Raw genomic sequence first — 19,744 nt, 5'->3', positions numbered from 1 at the left:
TCTAAAGAATCAATAGACATTATTAGAGTTTAGCAAGGTGGCTGGATACAATATCAATATACAAAAATCAAATTTGTTTCTATACTAGCTTCAAACAATTAAAAAGCATAATTTTAAAGGACACTATTTACAATAGCAACAAAAACTACAAAGTATCTAGGAATAAACCCCCCCCCCCAAAAAAAAAATATGTGCAAGATCTGGACACAGAGAACAGTAAGCACAAATGAAAAACTTTAATGAAGATCTAATAAAAAGGAAAGTTATCTCTTGTTCATGGATTGGAAGACTTAGAATCATAAAATGTCATTTCTCCCCAAATTTATTATTTGTTTATTGTTCAATGCATTGCCAATATGTTGTTGTTGTTGTCATCTTAGGTGTTTTTTGGTATGTGTACCACTTGTGAAGCTTGTTTTCAAGTTTGGAAAAATATGGAAAAGACAAGACCAAGAATAGCCAAGAAAGAAAATGAAGAAAATAAGGAAGATTTGGCACTGCTAAATATCAAGACTTTTTGTAATGATATAGTAATTAGTGTGGTGTTGACACCAAGATATACAAATTTTCCAGTGGAATAAAATAAACAGCTCATATATATACCCATACATAACTGGAATGTTGATATATCACAAAGTTGAGAAGGGTGGGGGTACTCAATAAAACTGTGGGGCGGGGGGATCATTTGTATATAAAAAGTAAAATTAGATCCCTACCTCACAACCATGCACAAAAGTAAATTCCAGAGAAAATAAAGATATGTCAAAAGCAAAAATAAATATTTTTAGAAGAGTAATAAATATATATTAGGGTAGGGGTGAAGCAGGATAAATATTTATAAATTCAAAGTTAAGAACATCTATTTATCAAAATAGAAAGTGAAAAGACACAAATGGGAGAATAAATTTGCAACACTTATAAACAAAAAATTAGTGTCCAAAGTATATAAAGAATTTGACAATTCACTAAAATTACAGACAAAAGACATGATTATATAAATGAGCCAAAGATGGCCTCTGTATATGTTGTTTATTTCTTCACAGCAGGCTGGCATCTATTAGATTAAAAGCTGGTCAGCACCAAACTCAAATGTTTATACATTCAGATATTTTAAACACAGCTCAATAAGCAGATTTTTAGCCATTCAGAACTGCTTGCCTGCTTTGTATACTTCATGAAACTGTGCCCAGCATGTGCTAGTCACACAAAAGATAACCCTGTGGCTACAAAGACCCCCAACTTACTTCTTCCCTTGGGAGATTTCTGACTCAGAAACTTCTCATGGGCTGCTAAACAACATCACCTAGATTCTGTAAGCCCACTCTCCTCTTCCCCTTTTGGAAGGTCCCCTCTACGTGACCTTTGGATCTTCTGACTCTGTGAGGGACTTCCCCTACATGCAAACCTGTCAAAGCTCACCCAAATTAAGTTTGTGCTTGCTACGGCCACCTCCTGGTCATATCTTTTTCCTTGCTTAGCACTTATATCACGCAAATGCCCTACAGTGACATTTCACAGAAAAGGAACTACAGATGGCCAATAAATGTGTAAACGAGTTGCTTAACCTCAGAGACATGCCAGTAAGGCCAGCACGAGACACCATTTAACTCCCATTTTATTGGCAAAGAATCAAGAATCAGAGATGTTAAAGAGGATGTGGATGCTGGTAGGTGTGTAAACTGGTATAGTCAGTTTGGATAAAACTGAACACTATCATATAAAGCTCAATAGTGGCATACCAAAGTCCTATTAATTCTCCTAGGTAAATATACCCAAGAGAAATTTTTGTATAGGGGCACCAGAAGGCAATGCTAATAACAGCCCTAATGCAAACTTTAGCAAAAGACTGGAAATTGCATAAATGTTTGGCAGCTGGAGCATGGGTAAATTATGGTACATAATGGATTGTTATGTAGCAGCAAAAATAAACTGCAACTTCACTGAACAAGGATGAATCTTAATAACATGTTTGTGAAGAAAACAGTCCCAGGACACTAGGTGCAAGTTTGAAAACACACACATAAGACAAATAAATATATATTAATTTGTAGTAAATATAAATGAGATTAAAGCAATGTGATAGTTGTGTAAATACAAATTCAGGACGGGGATTACTTCTGAGGGGGATGCAGTGGCAGAAGGCAGGGACCACTTCCAAGTTGATGAATGTTAATTGGCAATATTTTAGTTCTCCGGTGAGGTGTCAAATTAAAGGAGGGGTTCATTATATTATTTTCAAAATGAATTCGTTTAATTTAAACAGGCTATCCAAGGACTACTGGTTATAGCGCATTATTAATTAATCCTGTGGACTTGCGATCCATTTTTTAAAAGAGGATTGTACCTACATACTTTTTCAGGCCTTCTGGCCCAACCAGATTATGAATGACTGAGGAGTTTAATCAAGGCCATGAGCAAAAATGCGGCATCCCAAACCCAAGCACCTACTCCCCACCGTGCCCATAACAGCAGCATTAACAGAACCAAGGAAGACCGAGCAACAAAAACCTAGATTTCCTAGAGCCAAACAAAAGAGGGAGGAATCACGTGGCACTTCCTCCCACGCCTGGCGCGCCAATGATGTCACCAATCTGCGACCAGACCATTGATTCCCGACCGAAGGTAGAGAGGGCTACGTGGTGGGGGAGGGCGGGGGGAGGGTCGGGGCAGCAGTGGCAACCTCTGGTGTCGGGCAGTGTCCCGAGGAATTACAAGAGCCGGTAAGAGGCAGTCTTTCCTTCTCGGCCATCACCTGCCCGGGCTGGAACGCCCCGGCTTGCGCGGCCTCTCCAGTCTCTGGCGCTGATGGCAGGGGAAGCGCGGGGGCGCCCCGCTGGGGCGTTGAGGGTGGCCACCGAGCCGGGTGGGGATGCAGCGGGTGGTGGACAGAGGCTGGGCCCGGCGGCCTTCCGGGAGGCGGGCGCCCAGGGCCCGTGTGCTTGTATGCGTGTGTGTGTGCGCGCGGCTGTGGGCGGCAGAGGCTGCGCACGGATGCTCCGGCGCTCGGCGCTCGTGCCAGCTGGAGCCGAACAGCTGGGTACCAAAGGCCCTTGTTTTCCTCTCGCCGACTCCCCCACCTCGGAGAGTGACTGGAGAGCGAGGCGCCTGGGACTTGCTCTGGTACGCGCCTTCCTGCGCCTTCTTCCCCAAACTGCATAGGACCGGCGCCTCATCCCAGCAGTAATATCCACTGCCCTTGCGTGCCTTACACGGGGAAAGCATAGGCAGCCACCATGGAGGGCCCACTGCGGGGTCCCGGCCGCCGCGCTCCCCCTCTGTCTGGCCTGGTGCAGGAGGCCTAGTTGCGTCACCTCCTCTCCCCTCCCTTCATCTGTTTGGCTTGACTCTGGGGCCCCACTAGAGGGTAAGCCGGCCCCAGGTGTGCCATGTTGGTGTCAGAGTTTAGGAAACTTGCCTTCCAAAAAGGGATACCTGTCCTTTTGATTTTGAATGCCAGTGGGGGAGCCCAGTTACGCATTGAGCTGAGGGAGCAGAGTCTAAGCTGCTAGCGGAGGAGACTGGCACACAGAGGCCTGCACCGTGGCTTGTTGCTAAGAGAGGGAGGCACGATTGCTAGAGCAGGTCATTGGGAAAAGAGAATGCATGAGCGTCAAACTGTCGGCGGCGAGTGTTAAGCGATGATGCCACCTTCTTTCTCCACCTAAGAGCGCTTGTCCCCATCTTTTTAAAGATCCTGAAATATCTTGTTCATTGTTTCATTATTTACAAACAGTTGAGTGCTTGCTATGTGGCAGTCAGGGAAATAGAGTGGAAAGGGGACATGAACTCTCTAGTCAGGTCTGCCACTTAGCAGCTGTTTGACATTGAGTTATTTAACCTCTCTACTCCTACTTGGGCTTATCTACAAAATGATGATAATAATATCTACTTTGCAGGATTGTCAGAATTTGAAGTGTCTAGCTATTATTAGTAAGGGCCCAGTACCCAGGCATTTGAACTTGCTCCCTTGCTGAAGGTTTCCCCTTGGTACAGATGCTTGAGAAGCAGGGGAACTTTTTGCCATTTTGGATGTTTGCTAGTCTGTCAGATATGATAAGCAGACTTGGGTTGGGGGTTCTCAAAATCTGAAATCTCTCTACTGTAGACTTCATAAAATTCTAGGACTAAAAAGAGGTTAAGGCCTCACTTTATTCTGTTAATTATAGTTTTTCTATACTGAGCACCTGCTGTGTGCCTGACACTGTGTCAAGCACTTTACATACACTAACTTATTTAATTCCTCCATCAACCTAGTACAATCAGGATTATCCCAAATTCACAGGTGCAGAAGGTGAGTCTTGGCCAAGGTCCTGACACTAGTTAATAGCAGAGCTGGGACTTGCAGCCAGGCCATCAGGCTGTGTGGTTTGGGTCTTGTTCTTTTTCACTGACTAGTGCCCTGGCAGTGTGGACCTGGAAAGGAGGCATAAACAGAGTTTGAGGACCAGCATTTGCTGCAAGAGTAACATCTCAAATTGTCCAGTGACACATTATCTTTTATTTTACGTTTTACCCAGCATTGTCCAGATGTGAACCGAGATTTGGCCTTTTCACCCAAAGAAAAAGGAAAGGCTCATGGGTGCACAGTGCTGGGATCCTGGGCACACAGTAGGTATTGGAAAATGCTTGTGGAGAGAAGAAAAAAATCTTGAGGCATTGATTTTTCTGCCAGAAAGAAGCCCAGTGCTTATTACACAAAGACTCCTTAAGCTAGCTATTTTTATACTATAATATGTGGTAATACAAGCATCTTTCTGCTTCATAGATTTACAGATTTGAAGATCTGTTTCAGACCAAGATGGGTATTACTATCCGTGACCAACTGATTAAAGTTTTTAAATACGAGAACAACAAAATCTGAGCTTTTGGGCTTCTGTAGAGCTCTCTTGAGATATAGCAATTTGTTTTGCTTTAACAGCTGTTAGACTTGGACCTTAATAGATACAGCTGCTTGAGTTTTCTGGAGAGCACCGGATGACTGCTTGGCATCAGGAATAAAGAGTTCAAAATATTGTTTGTCTCAAAATTAAATATTTGGGAAAAATCTGTGACTGATGTACATTAATAGTAGGAATAGTATGGTTTTAAACAGATTATATTCTTGATGTTTTTGATCATCTGTTCTGTGTCATTTCTCTGTTTAAAGATGAGTTAGGGCTATATAGTGAACTATTAGGAACATAAAGGTTTATATAACCCATCCATATTGACAGTAACCTACACATATCCCATCAGTTCCTCCACCCAAGGAGCTCTAGTTGCTATTTCTATATTCTCCCAGATGCCTTGAAAGCACCTACCATCTTTATCAGACTTAATGGGAGAGACCCTCTGACATCCATTCTTCCTTTCCCTCTGTATCACCCCTTGCCACACACACAAAGTTCTTCCCCTAAAAATGTATGTATTCATTTAGTTGCAAATGACAGAAACCCAATGTAAGCTAACTAAGCAAAAAAGCAGAAACCCAATGTAAACTAAGCAAAAAAGCAGAAACTAAGCAAAAAAAGGGTTTTTTTCCTCCCTTTCATCATTTAACTAGAAAGTCCAAAGCAAGCTTCAGGCATAGCTGGATCCTGGGGCCGAAATAATGTCATGAGGACCTTCTTGGTCCTACCTTTTTTCTGCTCCTTTTTCTTTACTGGCCTTATTCTCTCCTGCTGCTTTCACTATACATACTGAAAAAGCAGCCCCAAGCCTATGAATTTGTGGCTGTCTTCTAGTATTGTAAACTAATCACTGTTGACAAGGGAATTAGGGATACCATGATTGGACAGGTCTGTATCACAGGCCCACTCTTAGGATGAAGAAGTAAACTGCCCCTTCATAACCACATGGGATGGAGAAGTGCAGAGGTACTAGGCAGGCAAAACAGCAGGTGACTGCTGCAGGTGTGTGTGTATGTGTGCACACATGTGCTGCATGTGTGCTCATATCTCCATTGGAGGCCTTTCCAGAGCCTTCCAACTGGAATGAATCCAGCTGGCTTGGTTTGTCCATCACACATTGTTCCTCTGTTGTGCCATCTGTCAGGTGCCCTCTATCCTTTCCACACCTTTGCATCTGCTGTTTGGGTTGCCCTTCCCCACTGCTTTATCTGGCTGATCCTTTTGAATTCAGGTCATGCTGCTTCTCCCAGAAGTCTCCCTTGACACTTCCCCCAATGAGTTAGGCACCCTTTCTCTCTGCCCCCATAAACACCTGAGCACAACCCCTTGTAGATTGTATTTCTATTTGATAATTGCCTTCTGTACTGGTCAGTTATCATTAGACTGAGAGCCCCTTGAGGACAGAGGTGCCCTTTGCTTTGTATTCCTTACCTCCCACCCTTAGCTAGCATTGTTTCTCTTCATAGCACTTAAAACCAACTGACATTGTATATTTATTCATATATTGCCTCTCTCCTCATTAGAAATTCAGCTTCATGAGAACAATGAAGAAAAGAATTTTGCTTTGGTTTTTAGCAAAGCAAAACAAAACTGTCCTAGGGCCAAGAACAGTGCCTGGCACATAGTATGTGCTCAATAAATGTTTCTTAAATGAATGAATGAAAATCCGTCCACAGGAAGAAAATGTTGACATCACGTTGATGAGGATTCTAGTCTGCATGTTGGGTACCGTGTTTACTGTAAACATCTGAAACTTGAGTACTGTGGGTCATCCCAGGAAGGCAGAACTCTCTCCCTGTGTGTGTTTGAACCTGCACAGATCGGGCCCAAGGAGACAGCAGCTGGAAATTCTACCCTGTGTAATGTTTCACTCCCACCAAACCTTTCTAAACTTTGACAGATTGTATATTAAGGCTTTTGCCATATTTTGAGGCTTTTTTCTTAGAGCACTTATTTTTAAAACGTTTGCTTGAGCACTTACAATGTGCCAGGTACTATTCTAAGCCCTTTATAAATAACTCATTCTTGATCTGGAATTTTGGGACCAAGGCTTTTGAACTTTAAAACTTTTTTTCTTTGTAAAAGGAAACAAGATTCCACTGCATCCAGTTCATCTCACTCTCCAGAAGTAGAGCTACCTGATAGCCTGATGTGTGTCTCCTCCCTGACCTATCCTTAGGATTTCAGTCGTAGCTAGTAAATATATGCACTGCATCTCATCGCTGTTGTCTGGTTTTCACCCAAATGCAGCCATGTTCTGCCTTGGGATATTCTGTAGCAGAGCTGGGTGGGGAACCAGTAGACCAGAGCCCACTCTGCCCTTCGGGACAGGGGCTATGCAAACATCAGTCTTCAGCACTCTCCTATGGAGGGTCCAAACTCACATCCTTAGGCCCCTATAGAGAGCACATCCATCATCCTAGTTATATAGTATGTGCCCAACCCATGCCACACCCCCCACACAAAAAAGCAGGGAGGAATACCCTTTATTTCTTCTTTAACAATAACAAAAAATTCTCATACAAATAGAGACTTGAGGTGACAGGGTTATTATTTAACCCCACACTTACCCCAAATATCCAAGCACAGCTTCAGCTGAGTTCCAATACTCTGTTGTAGTGCTTAGTCTTGTTTGCTTCCCAGAAAGCGAATACGGTTTCCACTGCCGTCAGCAGTGCCGGGGCGCTCACTGTGCGTCTCCTCACCCTACTCTTCTCCCCAGAACTGGGTGTTTTAACTAAAAAGGAAAATCTTAGCTAAATGGAAAATGGTCTTATTTTAATTGACATTTTTTATTATGATTAAGTTTGAGTCCTTCTGCATATACTTGTTAGCCAGTTTTATTTCCACATTTTAAATTATCAGTTAATATTTTGTTTATATATTGTTTAAGTCATTTTCTATAAATTATACAAATACTCCAAAAACATGAGTATACCCATTGTAAAAAACAAAAAACTATTTGCTATGAATATTTTTCCAGTTTATTGTTTGCCAGCTAATTTTGGTTTTGTCATTAAACATACAAAACTTATTTTTCATTCGCTTATAGACAAGTGTTATCCTTTTTGATTTCTTCCTTTGCTCGTAAGCATAAAAATGTCTTTTCCTCATTCTGTATTCTAGTTTTTTTGGTGTACATTTTTACATGTGACTTTAAAAAGCTAATATTCATTTTATTTCACATTTTAACAAGATATTTGATGAAAATACTTTGTAATATTTTAAATAAAATCAGTTTTAATTAGATAAAGATCTATGTTTTGTTTTAAAGATAAAGATCTATGTTTTATTTTAAATCTTATTTACTATACTTATGTATATTTTCCTTTTAAAGTAATTTATCAGAATATCGAAAATTGCTCCACAAAACTGAGATTCAAATACATGTATAATTCTCATAATTTTAGTGTTCTTAGCATTTCCATAAATTGCTGCATGAAAAAATATTTATGTGTGACTATGTGGTTTAAAGAGGCACTCATGTTTGGCAAACAACTACTCATCGTGTAACCAGGATGATGGATTCATCTCTTCCAGTTTCCCTTCTTCATTATTTCTCTAAGACTCTTTCAGTTGGGATATAATTATGTATACATATGCACACAGATTTGATGTGTATCTTTCAATGTATTTTGACAAAAATATATACCCATTTAATAATCCAAATCAAGAAATAAAACATTCCCATTACCTCAGAAAGTTCCCCTGTGCCCTTTTCCAATCACCACTACCCCAAAAGGCCAACATTGTTTGGATGTCTATCACCATCTATTAGTTTTGACTGTTCTCATATTTCTTATCAGTGGAATTATTCACTATGTGCTTTTGTGTGTGGTTTCCTTCAGTGAGGTTCAACCACGTTGCATGTGTCAGTATCCATTGTGTGAATATATATCAGGTTGTTTATTCATCAGTTAATGAACATTTAGGTTGTTCCAGTTTGGGGCTATTAAGAATAAAGCTCTATTCTTTTTTTCCTTCCTGTTTGTTGTTGTGGTAAAAAATACATAACACAAAATTTACCATCTTAAACCATTTTTAAATGTACAGATTGGTTGTGTTAGGTATATTCACATTGTGCAACAGATCTTCAGAACTTCCTCATCTTGCAAATCTAAAACTCTATACCCATTAAACAACTCCCCTCTTCCCCCTCCCGCAGCCCTGGTTCTATGAATATTTTTGTGCAAGTCTTTTGGTGGCCATTTCTTGTATTTTTCTTAGGTAAGTACCCAGGAGTATAATTGCTGATAAATTACTTTAAAACTAATTAACAGTTTCCCAAATGGTCGTACCACTTTATGTTCCCACCAACAATATATGAGAATTCTAGTTGCTCCATATCATAAATATTGTGCATCTTTTTATTTTAGCCATTCTGATAGCTGTGAAGTATCTCATTGTGGTTTTGTCACGTATTTTCACCAATTTGTTTACATGGCTGTTCCCATGACTAGACTGTAAGCATTATGAGGTTCATGCAATAAGTAGGTATCTTTTTTTTTTCTTATTTTGAGGGGGATACATGCTTATAAAAATCTTGAAGATTGTAGAAAACTGTTAAAAGGTGAATAAAATCACAGGTTAGCCCACCTCTTAGACGTCATCGTTAATATTTGGTGTGTTTCGTGCATTGCTGTGTTGGTTGGCCCACAGATAGTGCAGTTCCCCCTGTTGGGTATTAAGCAATCCAGTAGTGTCCCAGCCCTCTACTCTGCCATCCTCGGGTCATCACTTATTCACAGCAAGGATCCCTTGTCACAGAAAGCCCCTGACAGACTTCTTTCTGTGGTTTGCTGGCCACACTTGTATCACATGTGTCACACCAGCAAGAGGAGTGGAATCACCAAGACTGGCTTAGATTAGGCTAATCAAGATCCTCCCTCTGGGTCTGGTGAGGGAGTCTGGCCATCTCATAGCAAAGTGGACAGAATCAGGGCGCTCTCAGGAAGGAAGGCATAGTTCCAGGGTAAGCGGCCAGCACTGTCCGCCACTTTCAACTATTGTTTTTCAAAGCTGCAGTTGTTCAATATTTATAATTTTATGTTCTTCCCACTTATTATGAAATTAACATCTCCCAGGCATTAACTCTTTGTAAATATCACTTTTTGTCTTGTACAATTTATGACTGTACCAGACTCTACTTGACCATGTGTCCAGTTTTGGGGGGGTTTATTTATTTTTTTGGAGATAGAGTCTCGCTTCATCACCCTGGGTAGAGTATAGTGGCGTCATCATACTCACTGCAACCTCAAGCTCCTGGGCTCAAACAATCCTCCTGCCTCAGCCTCCCAAGTACCTGGGACTACAGGCATAGACCACTGTGCCTGGCTAATTTTTCTATTTTTAGTAGAGATGGAGCCTCGCTCTTGTTCAGGCTGGTCTAGAACTCCTGGCCTCAGGCAATCCTCCCACCTCGGCCTCCCAAAGTGCTAGGATTATGGACATGAGCCACTGCACCTGGCATCTACATTATTAATAATAATGGTTGTTGATTATTGACTGAAGTTATAAACATATTTAAGGCTTTTGACATACACTATCCAATTGCTTTGTAAAAAATTGAAACCTATCAATTTAGTCATACCACCAGTACAGGAGAGTGCTTGATTCTCCTCATTTTTTCATTTTCTACTTCTTCATTCATTCACTTAATCATTAATATATATTCATTTGACAAGTATTTGTTGTGTACCTTCCATAGACAAGGCACCGTGCTGGGTCACAGGGTACAAGACAACTACTGTTCAAGCGAGACAGAAACAATTAATCAAATGTATAACTACAACTAGGGATAAGGTTATAAAGAAAGCCACCTAGGGTTATGTGTATTATAAACTTTTTATGCCCTCTGGCATAAGAACAGTACCGGAGGAGAAAACAGCGTTTGCTTTGGCTTTTTCAAGGCTGCAGGACAGCAACGTGGCTGTTGGCAAACAGGATGGAAGATGCTTTTTGTGAAGTCTGGTGAGGGTGGGCTGGGCCAGGAGGTGGGACATACTGCAGACTGGGGATGTTACATGCTTGGGCCTTTATCCTGAGAGTAATGGGTAACCACAGAAAGCCTTAAAGAAGGGAGATGGCAGTGACCTAATCAGATTTTGAGAACATTTTGGAGGGGACCAGGGTGGATCCCTGAAATACAAGATTAGATTGTGAGGGTAGCAATGGAGTCCCCAACCAATATTGAATAATCTTATTTTTAACTGCTAATTTTATGAATGAAATCATAAATCATATTACATTTTCATGTCTGTGTGATTAAATATTATCCCAAATGATAGGTGGGCATATGCACTCCTTTTTTGTGACGTGCCTGTTTATCAACTGCAGTTTTACTGGGGCAGCATAGTGTAATGGCAGCGTGGAGAGGACCGACCCACTTTGGAGCCAAAGTGCCTGTGTCTGAATCCTGCCTGCCAGTTACTAGCTGTGTGACCTTGGGCGACTTCAGACTTTGTCCTGCCTCAGCTTCTTGTTCTGTAACATGGGAGCAATAATAATGTACCTTTCTCATAAGGTGGTTGTGAGGATTAAAAGAAACAACAGTGCTGGCCCATCTGAATGCCGCATGATGTGTATGCTATCTTACCCACGTGTCTGACCTGAGTACACACATCTATGCGTGTTAACTCTGTCCTGCCTCTGTGTTGTGATGGTGATTCCTGTGTGTTTTCATTTGTTTATATATTGATTTATATTTTTTAAAACTCTTTAAACATTTTCAAACATCATGTCACTTTTTTAAGTATAAAAATGCATCTGCAGTGGACAGTTATCCATCTTCTCCTTTGTGATGTCTCCCATTGCTGTGAAATAGATCAAGTTATATCCACTGACTTTGTTTTTTAGCATTTTTATTTAAAGTTTTTTTTTACATTTAGTCCCTTAATACATTTGCAGTTTGTTTTGACTTAATAATATAAAGCAAAACTCCAGGATTTTTTACCTGAATAGCCAACCACTGGCCTAGCTCCAGCTGTTGAATAACTCTTCTTCCCCTTGCTGCTGCTGTTGTCTCCTCACCGTGCCTTGGATTTCTACACACACTGGGGTCTGTTTGGAGGAGTGTGGTTCTTTTCTGTTAGTTTGTAGCTCTATTTTTGTTTAATACCAGTACTGCTTGATTTTTTTTTTCTTATAAACCCTTGTGTCGAGGACTGACTTTCAATAGAATTACTTCTTGATTTAATTAGTGTAGCTGTCTTCTTTAAAAAAAAAATTTGGCAATTCTTGCTTGTATGTTCTTGGACTTGAACTTTAAATTTTATTGGGTATCTACTCCTTACTGCCCCAACCTCAGAGAATTTGCAGTAAACCACTATTTAATTTGGCATTAATTAGCATTCATAAACTGTTCAGCCATCACATTTGGGACTGGTATGCCCTTCTTTTTAAGACATATATTGTTGAGCTGGGCATGGTAGTGCATACCTATAGTTCCAGCCACTTGGGAGGCTAAGGCAGGAGGAGCACTTGTAGTGAGCTATGATCATGCCACTACATTCTGCCTGGGCAACAGAGCCAAATCCCATCTCAAAAAAAAAAAGATATATATTCCCCAGAAGAGTTTTGTAATTTTCCACATGTAAGCTCTTCACATTTCTTAGTGTTATTCCTAAATGTTTTTAAAAAGGTGTTTTATTTGCTATGGAAGAGTATAGTATTTTTTCCAGCATATAAGGAAGCTATTATATTTTGTATATTTTTCTTATATTCAGCCATATTCCTTGACTGGCATTGGTTCTAAGAGTTTTTCAGTTGATCCTCTTGGATCAACTAGGGTTATGATATCATATGCAAATAATTTGTTTTCTTTCCTTTTTTTTCTTTTTTTTTTGAGACAGGGTTCTGCTCAGTTACCCAGGCTAGAGTACAGTGGCCTGGCCTGTACAGCTCACTGCAACCTCAAACTCCTGGGCTCAAGCGATCCTCCTGCCTCAGCCTCATGAGTAACATGCACGGACCATCATGTCTGGCCAAAAAAATTTTCTATTTTTTGTAGAGACGGGATCTCTCTCTTGCTCAGGCTGGTCTAGAACTCCTGGCCTCAAGTGATCCTCCTGCCTCGGCCTCCCAGAGTTGCTAGGATTATAGGCATGAGCCACTGCACCTAACCTGTTTTTCTTTCCTTTTTAATAGTTTGTCTCTTATTTATGTTTTGTATTGTAGTATATATAAGAATTTCAATATGTGTAAAACATGTTTAACATATATGTTCCTTTCTTTTTTTTTTTTTGAGACAGAGTCTCCCTTTGTTGCCCAGGCTAGAGTGAGTGCCGTGACGTCAGCCTAGCTTGCAGCAACCTCAAACTCCTGGGCTTAAGCAATCCTTCTGCCTCAGTCTCCTGAGTGGTTGGGATTACAGGCATGCGCCACCATGCCCGGCTGATTTTTTTTTCTCTATATGTTACTTGGCCAATTAATTTCTTTCTATTTATAGTAGAGACGGGGTCTCGCTCTTGCTCAGCCTGGTTTCAAACTCCTGACCTCGAGCGATCTGCCCGCCTCAGCCTCCCAGAGTGCTAGGATTACAAGCGTGAGCCACCGCGCCCGCCCAACATATATGTTAAATACCATATTTCTTTGATTCTGGGACCATTGAGCATAAGAACATGCAATTGATTTAATAACAGACTTAGGGGGCACTATATTAAATGTACACTTATGTTGCAATTCATATTCCAGTATCAGGAATGTCTGGATGTGAAAAACAGTGTATCTTAAAATTAAAATAAGATAACAATGGTAATGGTAGCCCTCATTTTATTTCTCATTTTAGTGGTAGTAATCTAACTGTTGTATTCTAAATTTGATACTGGATGTTGATTTACGATAGACGGTCTTTGTTATGTTAATGAATTATCCTTCATTTCAGGTAAGCAGAGGCTATTTCAGGTGTGTAGCACCTGATTAAGAGGTTTCATGTTGGTTCAGTCAGCTTGGTGGTGAGGAGTAACAAGAAGGGTCAGTCTCTTCCATGCAGAATCCCACATCTGCCCACAATTCCTGCCTTCCTTGGAATTGTTAAATATAGACTTTGTTAAAAAGAAAATATAGACTCTGGCATCAAAGATTGAGTGCTGAGTGAAAGTTTTACTGCCCTGCAGAGAACCAATACAGTGTAAAAGTTAGGTTCTGGGAGATAAGTCTCCGGGTGAGGAGGGCAATGAGGTAGGTTTCTAAAACCTACACACAATCTCTGTCCCATGTTAGGAATCAAAGTCTCCAAATACCACTTATTGGCCAGTGTTATCTGGCTTATGCATTGTCTAAGCAACTAGCAGAACAAGACACTTTCTGGGGTTTTCAATAAGTGATCTCTTGCTATGTGTATGAGTCGGGATTACAGTGCCCCAGCAATTGTTTTTGGTAGAAGTAAGCCACGGGCTAGGATTCATTGCTTTATTGCTTAACTTTTTAGTGTGTTCCATGTTGGGAACTTGAAGGTTCTTCTGGGATACCCCTTGTCCACTCGAGCTCCAGATAGAAGGAGTGGAGAGGGCAGTGGGCCAGGTCAAGAAATCATAAGCCAGAGTTGAGGTGCACCAGTGGAAAGAACAAAGTCTTTAGAGCAGTGCCTCTTGTCCTTTGTTTGGGGTACCCAGATCTCTCTGGGAGTCGGAAAGCTATGAACTGGCTAGCCACGGTATCTCACACTTTGGGAGACCAAGGCAGGAGGATTGCCTGAGACCAAGAGTTTGAGGCTGCAGTGAGCTATGACTGTGCACCTGCACTGAAGCCTGGGCAACAGAGTGAGACCACATCCCTCTCTGTCCCCTTAAAAGCTATGGACTGTCTCTCAAGGGAAATACACATGTTCAATTTTTCAGTAAATATTTTTTAGCACACTGATAAGCAAAACACGCCTATAGCCCTAACCTTATGGAACTTGTGATAAGAGAGACAGACATGAACCAAGAAACCACAAACAAAGTGTAAAATTACAAATGTAAACATGCTCCAAAGGAAAGGTGCAGGGGTTTAGAAACATGGCGGGAGGGGGCAGTGGTTGAACCTCTTCCTTGGGAAGTGTTGACTAAGCCGAGATCTGAAAGGAGAATAATAAGGAGAAAAGAAGGGGAAACAATCCAGAGGGGGAGCAGCATGTGGCAGAAGGGAGCATGGCCATCTAGAGAAAGGGAAAGAAGGCTCCGGCTGGGGGGCAAACTGGGGGCTTGGTACAAGGGGAGGGAGAAGGACGGCAGAGCCAGGCCAGGCAAGGCCTCTGAGCCATCATGTAAAGATTTTTGCCTTTGGGCTGGGTGCAGTGGCTCATGTCTGTAATCCTAGAGCTCTGGGAGACCAAGGAAGGAGGATCGGTTGAGCTCAGGAGTTTGAGGTTGCTGTGAGCTATGCTGATGCCACAGCACTCTAGCCTGGGCAACAGAGTGAGACTCTGTCTTTTGCCTTTATCTTAAAAGTATTGGGAAGCCATTAAAGATTTTTTTGTTCATAATGTAAATATTTGATATGAATATGTGTAAGTCATTGAAATACAACAATGAAACAATTACTCATGAACCCAACCTCCTTCCCTGAACCAGAACCTTGTCTGTACTGCTGAAGCCCCCTTTGTCCCTTCCTGGAACCCATTTCCCTGTCTCCCCTTCCCTCCCCTCAATCTCTGGTTGTAATTTTCTTGAATTCCATGGCATGATCAGAGTTTCGTCTGCAGAGATCATTCAGGCAGTGCTGAGAAGACTGGATAGGAAGGAGGCCAGAGTATATATTCAGGGAAACCAGTTAGGAGGTGGTGGTTCTCACACAGAATACAATCACACCAAAAGGTTTATTTCCTTGGAAATTTATTTCTTTCCTATAGGATTTATCTTCATCATTTAAAAAATACAAATGGGCAGGACAAGGTGGCTCACGCCTGTAATCCTAACACTCTGGGAGGCCGAGGCAGGCGGATCGCTTGAGGTCAGGAGTTCAAAACCAACCTGAGCAAGAGCAAGATCCCATCTCTACTAAAAATAGAAAGAAATTAATTGGCCAACTAAAACTACATAGAAGATAAAAGATTAGCCAGGCATGGTGTCGCATGCCTGTAGTCCCAGCTACTCAGGAGGCTGAGGCAGAAGGATCGCTTGAGTCCAGGAGTTTGAGGTTGCTGTGAGCTAGGCTGATGCCATATCACTCTAGCCCAGGCAACACAGTGAGACTCTATCAAAAAAAAAAACAAAACAAACAAAAAAAAAACTATATATATATATGGTATCTTCCTGGAAAAAAATAAAATCTGATAAAACAAAGGGCTCTAATTCTGCTGGACAGTAATGAGAAGGCTGAACTATTTGGCTTAACTGAAACATGGACACTATGGCTGTGTCCTTTCTTTTCTAGTCTGTTCTAGCCTTTTCCCTTTAATATACCCAAATGCAGAGATCCCTGGCTGGCCTTGAGGTCTCTGGCAGTCCTGAACCCAGAGCTCCCTGGTTTGTACTGCCCTGCAAGGATACTGTATTGATTTCCTATGGCTATCTGCCGTAACAAATTACCACAAACTGGGTGGCATAAAACAACAGAACGTTATTCCCTCACAGTTCTGGAGGCCAGAAATCTGAAATCAGTATCACGGGCTGAGTCGGCCAGGCTGTGCTCCCTCCAGAGGCTGTGGAGGAGGATCCACTCCTTGCCTCTCCCAGCGTCTGGTGGCTGCCAGCATTGCTTGTCTTGTGGCCACATCACTCTGGTCTTCAAGGCCAGCATCTTCAAATCACTCTCTACTTTGTCTTCACATGGTCTTCTCCTCTGTGTGTGTAGATGGCAATTTTTGTGAACTTGTCAATACTGAAAGAAATGCTTTTTAAAAATGAATTAGATGTTAACTGATTCTGAGTTAAACACACACACAAATGAATTAGAAATGGCCTGGCCTTATTGATTCTCTTTGGGAAAAAGAGCCTGTAGACACGTAGAAATGCCTCTCTTGTCAATTCCAAGAAAATCAGTCTGCTAAAAGTCAGTTCTACAAACGCCCCTCAATCTCACCACCCCTCACCCCAATTTCCTCCTCAATCTCCAGCTCGACACAGCAGCAGGGAGACAGCAGAGCACATTTCCCCTAAATTCTATTAAAAATATAAAATAAAAATTGGTCAATTAAGACTAGGGAGCTTAGAGAAAAAAGTAAATTCAGCATATTGGTGGTTTTGTAAATTGGTTATTCAGGGAATTGACCATTTGGCAAATTGGTTTTCAGCAAATTTGCTATTGGTGAAATCAGCCTGTTTCCCCAGGAATCACTGCAGAACTTGGGGGCAGAAGCTTCCTTCAAGCCTGCCTAGGACAAGACTACAGCTGTCCCCTCTGCTTCCTACAGAAGAATTGCTCCTGCAGGAAGCTGGGACTGAGTCCAGCCACTCATAGTTTGGATCCTGGGGAAGAAGAAGATGGGAAGTCTCCCCTTTGGGTCCCAACTAAGTGGAAACCAAATGTAGGTCAGTAGCTGAGCCTCCTTGCTGGCCAGAACCAGACCAGAAGACAGCCAGGTGCTGCATGCAAGACCAGTCTGGCATAGGAGAAGCAGTTTAAGAATGTCAGGTTTTGGGGGTTTTTTTGAGACAGAGTCTTATTCTATTGCCCAAGTTAAAGTGCCTCAGCCTCCTGAGGAGCTGGGCCTACAGGTGCACGCCACCACGGCCAGCTATTCTTCTGTTTTTTTGTAGAGATGGGGCTTTGCTATGTTGCCCAGTCTGAGCTCAAGCTCAGGTGATCCTTTTACCTTGGCCTCCCAAAGTGCTAGGATTACAGGCATGAGCCACTGCACCTGGCCAAGAGTGTCAGGATTTAAGGCATAAAGACACAAGTTGTATAGCGTCACCTTATAGGGTGGTTATGGGACTAAATGTACATTTACTGATTATATAGACATGCAAAATATTTCACACAGACCTGTTAGCCATTATTATTAGTATTGTTTTGACATTATTATTAATCTTTTATCTTTATTATATGAATAATACCTAACACAATAATAATAACAAAATGCCTGTTGCATACAGATAGTTGATAAATACCACTTTTTTTCTTTCTTACTGGGTAACTTACTGGATTGGGATCCAGGTACTTAACTGCTTTTGGAGACCTCTGTTTCTTCTGGGGAGAGTACCTCAGGCATTTCTGCCTTTCTTGTCACTTCAAAAGCCAGTTCTGGTCATTAACATCAATAGGACATACAGCAGCATAAATACAGATGCGGAGTACTACTCAGCCAGTTGGGCAACTCCCTATTCTCTCTACCAAAAGCCTTACAGGTTATCAAAGCAAGCAGGCTTATTCTGAGCGGACACCATAAATTTTGAAAATTAATGCTGATATGGTAGTAACTGTTTCAGTGGAATAAAAGACCCAATGATAAAGAATTGAAGAGAAACAACAACAAAAAAAGGAGGGCAGTAAATTTGTGCCTGGCAACTCCGAATTGTTTTTTATGTATTTCCTAAGAGTTGGGATAAGAACATGAGTCTATTTATATGCACATTCTATTCTAAAATAATACCCTAGTATGTAAAAATAACTCAGTAACTTATTACTTTCTTTGATAATATGTTGCAAGTTAAGTAGCATACATTCACAGGCAGTGCATGTCTGTTACAGTATCACTGTATGAGCAAATGCTGAGGGAGTTTGCAGACATCTGCTTTACAGCAGGGAGAGGATCCAATCGGATGTAGCACATATGTGTCGTAAAGTCTGGCTATAGAAAATTATAGACTGAAAAGACTGCTGTTGTAAATACGCATCCCTGCATGCAGTAAGGTTATATAAGAAGATCCACAACAAACAAAATTAATAATTGCAAAGCTAGACTAACAGTTATTTATAGTTAAAAAGCAAGAATAGCAGAGATTGGGAAATAAAACCAACTCAGTGTCCTTCTCTGTAACTGGGGAAGTGCAGCCCCCTCAAGGCACCTGCGGAGCTGGAGCTTGGCGGTGCTGTATGGAAGGCAGACTTCGGAGAATACTGAGTTGAGGGGCTTCTGTAAACTTTTTTGTTTTTTAATTTCTTTTTTCGTGGGGTGGATTCCTCCAGTGAGGACTGGAAAATCTGCCAGACAAACTCTAAAAGAGCTGTAACATTATGTAAATGCTTTTTATTAATGAATACTTCATTTTAGAGGTAACTCTTAGTCATTTGGGCAGTTATTAATAAGAAGGCCTCGGTGGTATGTACATGTGAGACATTGCACTTGGGGTCAGTTCACGGCCTGTCAGGAGGCACTCACAGGCCTCTGGTGAGCCGTTCTTTATAGGAAGAGCTCCTGCCTTGGCAGAGAACTGACCACCTGTGTTAGTGGTGCCTTTATGCACAAGGAAAACACTGGAAGGGTAGGCACCAATGAATTAACAATGGAGGTGATTTTTATTGTGTTTTCTGAAATTTTCTGCAATAAACCTATTACTTTTGGTTAATTTTTTAAGGAGCTTCATCCAATTTGTCAAGTCCCTACCATAGAACAGCACACAAAAAAGGATTTATGTCACCATCTCACAACCATGGGAGAGTTAAAACAATTACTGAGTGGGAGGAGATGAAACGTTTATGAATAAAACCATCTGCAGTTACTTGAGCTGCTAGGATTAAATGACAATAGCAGTTGTTATTTCAAGGCATAAACTGACCCTCTGTTTAGGAAAGAAATTTCCCCCTTCTGCAAAAGAGATTGAGGGAGCAGTGGTACAGCTTCCCCTGCACAGTAGTTGTGATTAAAGCTTTTCTGGATCATTTCTGAATAAGGGTTAAAGGCTTTCAGATTGTTTAGCCCCAAGGCAAGAAAGCAAAAGTAAGACACTTAAATGGAGGTAAGAACTAGGAAAGTGGGTTGGAATTGCAGCAGGAAG

At 41.3% G+C, this 19,744-nt stretch overlaps 1 protein-coding gene and 1 non-coding gene across 3 annotated transcripts in view; one reads left to right on the top strand and one right to left on the bottom strand.

Annotated features, from left to right (window-relative positions):
- The first annotated feature begins 2,559 nt into the window (after positions 1 to 2,559).
- The window catches only part of ADAR (adenosine deaminase RNA specific), a 40,117-nt gene continuing 22,932 nt past the window's right edge, over positions 2,560 to 19,744 (top strand). For both annotated transcript variants that reach the window (XM_012767936.3, XM_012767934.3), the window contains exon 1: positions 2,560 to 2,622. In XM_012767936.3, coding sequence (XP_012623390.2) covers positions 2,578 to 2,622 — 45 coding nt within the window. In that variant the 5' untranslated portion in view covers positions 2,560 to 2,577. The remainder of the gene's footprint in view (positions 2,623 to 19,744) is intronic.
- LOC142869809 (U7 small nuclear RNA) lies at positions 18,922 to 18,984 on the bottom strand. Its single transcript, XR_012918364.1, has one exon. It is a non-coding gene; the product is annotated as a U7 small nuclear RNA (small nuclear RNA).

Source organism: Microcebus murinus, chromosome 2 (genome assembly GCF_040939455.1).
Source record: "Microcebus murinus isolate Inina chromosome 2, M.murinus_Inina_mat1.0, whole genome shotgun sequence".
In the NCBI taxonomy this organism is placed as follows: domain Eukaryota; kingdom Metazoa; phylum Chordata; class Mammalia; order Primates; family Cheirogaleidae; genus Microcebus; species Microcebus murinus.
The sequence above is the reverse complement of the archived record's forward strand: the minus strand, read 5'-3'. Positions and strand labels throughout refer to the sequence as shown.